The sequence below is a fragment of the Microtus oregoni genome, unplaced genomic scaffold, assembly GCF_018167655.1.
Source record: "Microtus oregoni isolate MIOR12 unplaced genomic scaffold, Mior012 000085F_ref0000168, whole genome shotgun sequence".
NCBI lineage: Eukaryota > Metazoa > Chordata > Mammalia > Rodentia > Cricetidae > Microtus > Microtus oregoni.
Genome location: NW_024544551.1, coordinates 5,630,832 through 5,641,609, shown reverse-complemented (window position 1 = coordinate 5,641,609; position 10,778 = coordinate 5,630,832). Strand labels below are relative to the sequence as shown.

General features: G+C 45.1%; 1 protein-coding gene across 4 annotated transcripts in view; it reads left to right on the top strand.

Annotated features, from left to right (window-relative positions):
• The first annotated feature begins 1,399 nt into the window (after positions 1-1,399).
• Positions 1,400-10,778, top strand: part of LOC121441948 (zinc finger protein 608) — a 109,544-nt gene continuing 100,165 nt past the window's right edge. For 2 of the 4 annotated variants that reach the window (XM_041643365.1, XM_041643368.1), the window contains exons 1-2: positions 1,400-1,622; positions 5,043-6,134. In XM_041643365.1, the coding sequence (XP_041499299.1) occupies positions 5,226-6,134 (909 nt within the window). In that variant the 5' untranslated portion in view covers positions 1,400-1,622; positions 5,043-5,225. Of the gene's footprint in view, positions 1,623-3,818; positions 4,026-5,009; positions 6,135-10,778 lie in introns of those variants that run through there. The other 2 variants (XM_041643366.1, XM_041643367.1) reach the window with 2 other exon arrangements.

Here is a 10,778-nt window from a genome sequence, read left to right as displayed (position 1 = left end):
AGCTCCAGTGATATCCACTCCCTCAAACTTGGGGCTATAATAGGGTTAATTAAAATTCACAGGCTACATGATTTTAAAATCTCCACCTTCTAGCTCCTAAAATAATTGAAAATGGCAACACGGAGTTAAAAATAAACCGTGTTCTAAAGGCTTACTATGTAAGACTACATTAGCTTAAATATATCGAGTTGCTATTTCACATTAGCCTCTTGTCCTGGAAAAGGAGTCCCATTAACGTGGCTGCATTTGTCTTACCATAAAAAGTGAGAACATTTTGTACGTTTGTGGGTTGTGGACACAGAATTCAGAGAATTTACAATCTCTGTCCACTCCAGAGTTAAAGATTTGAGGAAAGAATTCTGACAGATCATCCAGACGGTTAAACATTAAGGACAGGGACTGTTTAAGGGTTAATACGCCTAGTGTATTTTATCTTCTACAAATCGATTTATTTTTTTTAATAAGGCTGGTCTGAGGCCTTGATTTATATTTATTTATTCGAGTCGCAGAAGATCAGGAGAAGAGATTTGTTGCTAATTTAAGAGAGCCATTCATTCGGTTGGCTTTATGGTCGTCGGGGTCCACACGTTAGTTCTTCTAGACGCGAAGCCTGGAAACAAAAGGGTTACTTGTTCACCCATCACCGAACGCCTTCCGTGGGGGGGCGGGGGGGGAGGGAGGAAGGGAGGGAGGGAGGGGGAGAGAGAGAGAGAGAGAGAGAGAGAGAGAGAGAGAGAGATTTTTTTTCTTGCAGGAAGAGTAAGGTGGTGGGGGAGGGCTGCGAGGCAGAAGCTGCAGAGAAGGGGTTACCGAGTCCTTGGGACATGGAAGGGACAACAGCAAACCGCTCGCGTGGGTTTCCACGGAGCGGCGTCCCCGCTCTGCGCCTGTGGCTCAGCTGGCTTCCCTCTGCCACCGAGCGATCACATACATTATTTCCCCCAAGATAACACAATCAAACTTGCATTTACCGACATCCTCTCTTCGTAGCCTGCTTGAGATGTGTTTTAATAAATAAGTGTTTTATGTGAATGATGTAGTAATTGAAACAGGCGCCCCATTTTCCCCCTCCCTTCGTCCTGCGGGAGGTTCCGCAACCCCAATCTGCTTGGAAAATAAAACGCTTTGTCTCCACCGCCACCCCCCATCGCACCCCCACCCGCGCTCAGTGTGTGTTTTATACGTGTGTATATCTCAACCCCCTACAGTAGCCAAGAGAAAGCAGCTAGCCAATGGGAGAGCCCAGTTTCATAAAAGCTGCTCTCTGATTGGCTCGATGCGAAAGGGCATTGGGAACAAAGAAAAGTCCCTTTCAGGTATACAGGCTGAGAGCTCCTTTGGCTCCACTCCCCCTGTGCGTGTGTTGTGTTTCAGTTCTGATTCCACTCTTCCAGAACAAGCTTGGTGTGTGTGTGTGTGTGCACCGGGAGGGATTTTGCTTTATTTTGTTGTTTATTTTATTTTATTTTTATAAAAAATACACGGGACGGTCTGTGACATTGCTGGTTCATCTTTAATAATAAAAAAAATTGAAGAAATTATAATTTCCAAAATAAAGCGGCTGCCACCAAACACACTCATTGCAGTTAGAAGGAAAAGGTCAACTCGCTCCCATACAGACCGTAAGTACGGTTGCGTGGTGTGTCGCTCGATAGCACTTTAGTGGGGTGTTCATGCAGGGGAATGTGCGAGTTTTATGCATTGAAATGAGGAACTAGTTACAGGGTTTGGCTTTGCATTTATAACAACCCAAGAAGGGTGAATTTTATCCAGTGGAGGGTGAAGCATTTGTAACTTCTTTAGACAAATTAAGCTTGACTGGGCACTTGGGCTAACTTAGAGTAAATTACCTTTTTGGGCTCTAACCCAAAGGAAACTAAGAGTGATTCAGTTACACACCCTGGTCCGCCGTGTGAGTTCTCTAGCGCACCTTCCCCCTCCTCCCTTTTTCTACCGGAGCTGAGCAGACCCCCGCCCAGACCGAGGCAGGCAAATGGGAACCCGGGTAGAACAAGCCGATTTCTCTCCTGTCACATCCTCCTGCTCAGTAATTTAATAGTAAACTAGGGAATATTCATCCATTACATGTAATGGCTATAACTACCATTTTCCATCTTCTTAAAAAAAAAAGCAGGAAGAAAAAACACCATTAAGAGAAAGGGGGGGGAGCCCCACCCAACCCAAACAAATCCACAAATAGTAACAATGGTGTGTTTATTACAAGGCTGGGTTTGGGAGCTAGCAAAATGTTTTTCTTTGTTTAATACATGAAGTGGGGGGGGGGGGTCACAAAAATCGCAGGAACTCCGAGGTATCCTGCCCCCTCCCCCAGGCGTCCGCCCCCTGACCCCTTTGGGAAAGCAGACAAATTGGAGATCAGTTGAGGATAGGTTTATAAGGTGTTCCTTCAAAACATCTGCTTTGCTCTTGTGGCCATTACATTTACTTCCGAGATCCTAGATGGCCGAGAAATGTTTCACATTCATAACTTGTAGCTTCGCCCACTGCAGGGCGTGCGGGGGGAGGGGGCGGGGGGGGAGGGAGAGACCTTCAGTTTTTTTTTTTTAAAGACCAGATCAGTATTTTCTTGATACGCTTGTCACCATTTTTGTTCTCACGACAACCAATTGAGCCCTTGATCCTCACGTGATGTGAAAGGCTTGCACTGTAACAAAATCGCTCCTTTTAGATGGTTGGTGTTGCTAACGCGCCCATCCCCCTCTCCCAGCCCCGACATTTCCAGCAAAGCGACTCTCCGCTTCCAATCCATCAACAATTCATTACTGCTTTTAGCTTCCAAACGCCAGCTAATTAAAAATACTAAGCCAAGCTCTGAGGCCATCTGACTAAACACAGGAGGGGGTGGGCGAGAGGTGGAGAGAGGAGGAAAAAATAGAGACGCGCTGTTTGCTGCGTGTAGAGAGGGAAAAATTGTCCTGGAAAAAGGTTGCCTTAAAAAAAAATCTTTTTGACTCTAATTATCGAATTACCACATGACAGATCGGCTTGCGCGGCGGAGGATTTTAACCCCTCCTCGGGGACTATTCTAAGAACTCGGTTCTTTTTTTCTCAAAAACAACATAAAACAGGAAAACATCACATCCTTCAGGTTTCCAAGACAGCCCCTTTCAGACGCCGTTATTTTCCCCGCTCCACCGCCCCCCACCCCCCGCCCCGGGCGAAAGCTGCTCTAACTGGTTTATCAGCTCCCTGCTTCGTCTGCTCCCTCCTCCTCCACACCTTTCTTTTCTCCACCAGCCCAGCTCCTCATCCCTCCCTTTCTTCCTCCTTCTCCTTCCTCCTCCTCCTCCCCCACCCTCATCCTTTCACCCCCTGCGTAAGTTAGTTGGAGAAATCAAATGTCAGGACGAGCGGAAAAAATGCCACTTCCCGACTAACAGGCGGAATCCAGCCCAGATTTTCAGTCCTTTCTTCTTATTCTTTCTTCCCTTTCACTAATTTATCCCGATGTTAGCACATTCTGTCTCGTTACTAGAGGACGCCTGTAGGTTTGCTACATGAGATCATTACTTACTGATCACGGTGGCTCTGAAGTCTGCAACTGAAGGCGGAATCAGAAGTTCGGAAAAGTTTTTTCTCTAATCTCTCTCTCTCTCTCTCTCTCTCTCTCTCCCTTCCTCCCTCCCTCCTTCCCTTTTTCCCTCCCTCCCTTCCCTCCCCTCCCCCTCTCTCAACACCCTATTATTCTGAATGCTTGTTAAGAGGAAAAACACCCTTCGGTGCTTGGGTTGTGAATGGGAAGCCTCTCCCAGCTGCACAGTGACACATTTTTTTTTTTTTTTTAAGGAGAAAAGGACTCCAGACCTTTTTGCCAAAAGGGGGATGGGGAAGTGGAATAATGTTACTGAGTGATTATTTTGGCTGAGGTGTGTTACTTGGTTTTTTTTCCTTTTTGATCATTTGGTGTTTAAGTAAAATGAGGCACAGGCTTGTGTGCCGAGTGGCGTGAGAAATACCTTTTGATTTTTCGGGCCTAATTTTAAAAAATGGTAAAGGATTAAAAGGTAAGCATTTTGTGTGTGTATGTGTGTGTGTGTGTGTGTGTGTGTGTGTGTGGTGTATGTGTATTTATTTATTTTCTTGACAACTGTTAAAAGGGGGCTGATCCCTTTAAAAACTGTTTTAACTGCTCTTTGTCAAACACACAGTCATTTGTGGTCACCGAGGCCACCGTGGCGCAGATCACCTAAAGTGTATGTCTTAATCAGTTTCCCTATCGTCAGTAGCACCGTATTTAACAGACTGAGCAGGTCTGTGACCCAGGGTTATGGCAAAATTATTTAGATGAATTTCCCTTTTTTCTAAAAAGGCAGATATTTAACCTTTCTGTTCATACTGTCTTTTTACTGAGAGAAATACTCTTAGAGAGGTCTGTATATTTTTCAGAAAGAATTGCTTGACTGGGGGTGGGGGAAGAGGGGGTGGTATCTATGTGTGTGTGAGGGGAACTACTGTTGCCCCCCCCCTCGTTTCTTATGGGGAACAAAACTACATTACACAGGCAATTTTAAGTAGCATTAAAATTAGAAAGAAAAAAATTTAGTGACATCATTTTGAACATGGGTCCCAGAGAACTTTCAGGGCCTGGTTATTTACCCTGCAAGAGCCAAGATATGTTTAGGGATGTTTAACAACGTGTTTTACTTGTCTCAGTGTCCATGGTCTTTTCCTGGGGTTGAAGTAGCCCATGTGCCAGGCAAAAATGTTCAACTTTAAAAAAAAAAAGCCACAAAAATCTTTCTGGGTTTGATTCAGATCCTTGGAGATATTTTAATGTTTTTAAAGAACTGGCTATCCCCCTGTTGTTTAGAGGGGTTTTCAGCTTCTGTAAGATGCTTATTGTCAGGGGTGCTGTTCAAGTCTGCCTGTTTGCCTTTAAACCTGGTATTGGACTGTGGAGACAATAATGAGCCCCTTACTCTCTTTTCTTCCTTATACCCTTTACCGACTCCCTGGTATGAATCGTTTTCTATGCCGGTAACATCCAGACAAGAAATATTCGACTTTTTCCCCCTCCACAGGAGATGGTGGACCTGGAGTGAGGGTGTGAGATCTCTGGACACATTCTTGGAGCAGGAAAAAGCAGAAGATTGGAAGGATTTTTTTTTTTTCTTTAAGAGAAAGCCCAGCGGAGCTAAACGAATGTCCCCTCATCTCCCAAGGAAAGTTCATCGGATTTTTAATCTAGAGAACTCATCTTCAGGATGTCCGTGAACGTTTCGACTGCAGGAAAAGGTGTGGATCCAAATACAGTTGATACTTATGACAGTGGCGATGATTGGGAAATCGGGGTTGGAAATTTAATCATTGATTTGGACGCCGATTTGGAGAAGGACAGACAGAAATTTGAGATGAATAATCCCACCAACTGCACTACCAACAGCAACACTAAGGACTGTGGAGGTCCGGCCTCCAATGGGACCGGTGCTACCTCAGCCTTAGCTGATGGCCTAAAATTTGCTTCTGTTCAGCCCTCCGCTCCCCAGGGGAATTCACACAAAGAGACCAGCAAATCAAAAGTGAAAAGGGCTAAAACTTCTAAGGATGCTAATAAATCTCTGCCTTCTGCTGCCTTGTATGGAATTCCCGAGATCAGCAGCACTGGCAAGAGGCAGGAAGTCCAAGGGCGCCCTGGAGAGGCTACTGGCATGAATTCAGCGCTGGGTCAAAGTGTGAGCGGCGGCGGCGGCGGCGGCAACCCAAATAACAACGGTACCAGCACCGGGACCTCGGCTGCCACCACGGGGGCAAGCTCCTGTGGGAAAAGCAAGGAAGAGAAGCCAGGGAAAAACCACAGCAGCCGAGGCGCCAAACGGGATAAAGATGCTGCGAGATCCAGGAAAGACAAGCACGACCTGCTGCAGGTCCACCAGAATGGCAGCGGAGGCCCGGCCCCCTCCGGTGGTCACCTCTATGGCTTCGGGGCCAAGAGCAATGGAAGTGGTGCGAGCCCCTTCCACTGCGGGGGCGCTGGGAGTGGCAGCGTTGCGGCTGCAGGGGAAGTTAGCAAAAGTGCTCCGGATTCGGCGCTCATGGGAAACTCTATGTTGGTCAAAAAGGAAGAGGAGGAGGAGGAGAACCACAGGCGAATCAAGAAACTGAAAACCGAGAAGGTAGGATAAGGTCGCCTTCTTGTGTGTCCCACTCTGTGTGCATCTGTTTGGGGATGTGGGATGTACCTCCGGGTGCCTTACACTTCCTAGTGCTTTCGGGTTCTCTGTGATTTCTATGCCGGTCATCCTTTATGGGTGTTATCCTGAGTGCAGTGTTTGGCTCTTGCTTCTGCTGGTGCTGCTTCTGCTGCTTGTGGTGCCAGGTTTGAAAGGTCATGGGGTGGGAGGTCCCGAGTGTCCTAAGTGCCTTTTGCCTTGTAAGGGCTCCTGGCCAGCCAGCAAATTGTCCGCGTGCTTTGAATAGAAAACCTGCTGCAGCACTAGCTTGACTTTCGTCCTGGTTTCTTCCCTCAGGAGATTGGCGTCTGTGTTATTGTTAACAATGTGTCCTTAGGAACAGGGTTCTAGTTGCCTCTGTGGGAAGGAGTGTGAAGGGTTATTTGCACTCCCTTTTCTGTTACTTTCCCTTAAAAGAGTTCTGCCAAAGGATGTACTCCAGTCTTGCAATGTTGGTCACTGATTTCGTAACTCTACAGCCAAAGTGTGATGGTTTTGATGGCTGTGAGGACTCTCCTTTGACTCTCTCACCTGTCTGCAGCTAGAGCTGTAAGAATGCTCTCACTTGGGTGTTTAGCTGGCCTGGGCAGTCGGAAGCTCAGTTAAGTAAGAATTGGAAAGCACACTTGGCTCGTGTTCCTGAAATGTGGCGCTCTAACCGAAGGGGGCATGGTGGCAACAGTGAAGGGGAATGCTGGAAATGCGTGCTACACTTAACAGTGCTTGACTTAGGCCATTTGGACCCTTGCACCCCTCTTGGTCATTGTCTTAAAGTCTGTGGTTAGACACTGTACTGGAAAAACTGCCCCCAGTGTTACCTTGCTTAGGCATGGAGGCCTGGGTCTTGTTGGTCTGGGATGCAGTTGCTTTGGGATAATGTTTGGCAACTGATGGGCTTGTGTCTATCAGGAACATTGGCTGGGAGGTGAGCGATGTGTTTCTATGAAATTAGTGTTTAGATTCATTCCACAAGTTGTAGCATGCAGATGTAGTATTTTTTGTTGTAGCAATGTGATATCTAAATATGCTTATTATACGACGTAATTTCCCCCTTTCTGTCTTGATCAGAATTGTAAGTGATGCTGAGAAATCTCCTGGGAATTATTTCTGCATGAAATGATTCACAGTTCTCTGGTCCTTTTTATTTTCAACTTCATGCTCAAGTTTTAAATTAGAACATAGGACTAAAGCTTTGATTTAGGTCTGATGGAGGTAAAGGTGTGGACAACAATCTCAAACATGCAGAAGACCACTGCCTACATTTTGAATCCAAATCCTCTTAGATAGCCTTTTACATTGGTGAATTTAAATGAACTTAAAAAATATACTCAGGTTTTGCTTCTTAGTTTAAATGTGTGGTTTCACATAATTTCTACCAAAAGACATTTTGAAATCTTCTTATTTCTTAGTACAGTGGGGCATTTACTTTTGTTGCCAATAGTCTTCAAATTGCAGCTCTAATCTGCTTTAACTATCTGGATGAATTGCCCTAATCCAGTGCTCACAATGCTGTGGTTAAGGAGTCAGAGCTGTTTGATTGGATCCCCTGGCTGCTGGGAATGTGGGAGGTTCTGCCCTTTTGCATTCCCCTTAGCCTTTTAATCTTCCAGCCAAATGTTCACATTCAACAATTTTGTTTAGCAGGCGATCGGAACATTTCAGGCTCTCCAAGGCTGCTGTCATGGCAACTGAGATTAGAGCGTGGTGTCGGTTCTCCAGTTTTTGTGTTCTTTTCGCTTCCCAGTCGCAGAAGGAAGTGGGTGAGAAGTGGAAAGGCTAAATTATTCACACACATGCAACGCATCTTCAGGCAGAGCAGTATAAATGGAATCGTATGAATTCCATAAAAGAGGAGCAAACAACCCATGGTGGGCGCCGAGGTGGGGGAGGGAGGAGAGAGAACACTGGCCCGCAGAGGGGAAGCTGTGCACCAGCCTCTGCCACTAGACTTGGCCCGGACATTCCCTTAGGATGGTTTCCAGGGTGCTGGAACCCACAGTATTGGCCATTCTTGTCAAGCTGAGGTGTTGTTGGCTTGAGATCTCAAACATTATTCCTTAAGCCCTGTCCTCCCCAACCCCCAAAAGACTTAGTAACACATCCATCCTTGGCTCCCAGAGATGGCATCAGTACCACGCAGGGAAGCAAACCTAATTCCATTAACTACTGGTTATTTCAACTTAGCCTTTGCTTTAGAAAACACTTTTAAAGATGCCAATTTAGGAAGCAAAAACTTAGTAGGCCCCCTTGACTTGAAAAAAAAAATTCATATCTGAAGTTTTTTTTTTTTTAAATTCTATATGTTAGTTCAACATTGCTTGAAGAACAAGTGCTCCCGAGTAAACATGATTAACCTGCAGCTCTTACATGTGGCTCTTACGTGTATAGGGGGAACACATTAAAAATCTATGGGCAATGTGTGTGTTGTTAGTATGTTTTTTTCCTGGTTAGAAGGTTAGACAAGATTTGTGAGTTTTGCTGTCACTGGGTAACTTTCCCAGCACGCCAACATGTCTGTTTTTGGTCTGTTTATTCTGTCTTTTCACTACACAGAGTCATGTAAAACATGATAAATTGGACCTTATGAAACCTAATTAAATCAGTGAGCGTTCTGGCTCCTTTATGTGGAAACCACAAGTATGTTGTAAAAGTCGCCACTCCCTTAATATGTGAAAAAAAATCAAAACACGCCATAATTCCAAGACGTTTGAGCTATATTTCTACAACCCATTTTGTGGTTAAGCCATCAGTGACATGTCTGAGTAAGGAGATTTGATGGGTTGGCTTTTGGTTGTTAAAACCTGCCTCTCCACCTGCCTCCGCCTTCCTTGCAAAGCATAATGGTCCTTCATTGAAGCTGTTTCCCAATCTCCCTTCATCGTCTTACAGTTTAGACTTACCAGAGAAGGAGCCATTGGGCTGGATTAAGCAGTAACGTTGAGTACAATTAAATTCAGTGGGGTTATTCAGTCACTAGGATATTAGGAAACACACAGGAAAAAAAAAGTCCTAAAAACAGCTGATACTTAAACAGAAATAAATGAAAGGCAGAGGTCATATTTATAGTTGTGTCTTAGGGGTCTGTGCAGTGCGTGTTGCAAGGAGAGTTATTTCTGTAATATCATAAACTCTTTTCATTTCTGTGGGCCTTGTCTTTCTAGAGACGGTGTCTATAAATGGACCTGTCTGTAAGAGGACATCATTCATTTTGTTTTATTCTCCTGTAGAAGCCTTTTTACACTTCACTAGGGAATCCTGACACATTCTCTAAGTGAGTGTGAGCAGTTTAAGAACATATTTTGATTAATGGCTTTTGTGGATATGCCCCCCCAACACCCTCCATAATATAGTGTGTCCTGTGAATTAGGGAGTGCATTTGATCTAAGGCGGAATGAAAGGGCAGGAAGGTCACCTGCTTTAATGAAACCACTGAGTCCATTGTAGTTGGACGGTGCACAGTTTGCAAAATTACACGTGGATTTAGCTAAAGGTGGCTTCCTGTCAGCATTGCCTCTCCTTTTCCAATAGACATCCTGGGGGGGAGGGGGGGGGAGAGGGTGGGGATGGCTGGGGGAAGCTGTTCAGCTGCGTCTGTGAGAACACATGGATCTTGGAGTATTTGTGTGACCAGGTCCATCAATGCATTCTGAGTTTAGCATTTGAAATCTGTTAGGTTTGCTGAAGGAAGAAAACAGGAAAAGTATGCACAATTGTTCCAGACTGAGCTTAAGAGGGTACCCCACAGCTACTTTAATGTCTTGTCAAATAGCCTGCAATGCAAAGGGGGGGAAGGCAGGTGGAGGGGCTGGATGTTCAAATGTCCTAGGGTTAAGAATATGCTCTTCAAATGAAATTGTTTGGGTGCAAGATGGTTTTAATTAGGGTATTATAAAGACTTAGTTTTTCCTAAGCAGCGTTTTATAGTTAGTAAGCGAAATGAAGGCTGAAAGTGCTAAGCAGGAATCTCCCTAGCCACAGAGGTGTTCAATAACCAGATTCAAACGACATGGAAAGTACCATCTGGTCTTCGTTTCCAGCATGAAACACAGGGATTCAATGAATGGCTGAGATTTGCCCCAATTCTGACGATGTCTGTGCTTTTTTTTTTCTTTTTTTTGTTTTAATTTTAGAAAGCTCACCTGGTGGTACTTCATAGAAAATTGGAATTGCAGTAATATGAGCTCTACTGTGAAAACACATGTCCCCACATTTCTTTTAACCAGTTCCACTTTTGTTTGGAGGGTTTCCAGAAGTTCAGCCATTGACCACTGCCTATGGGTGATTCGGTTTCTACAGGCCCTCGCAATGAGGGGGTCAGTTCTTCAGAGATTAAATGATTCTGTCAATTTTCCTCCTGGAGGCTACTGAGGGGAAAGGCTCCCCAGGGCTAACCCCGGTCATCACTCTTCATTAATCTAATTTTGTGTGATAGTGCTGGGGACCCTTGGTGTTTACTATACATAGGCTATACTCTAAAATCCTTGATAAGCAACAACATCCCTTAAGGATAACTTGCCAGCCCTTGACTCTTAGTCGCTGGGATTCTTGGTTCTGGGCTTAGTGGGAACCCTGGGTAAAACATTATCT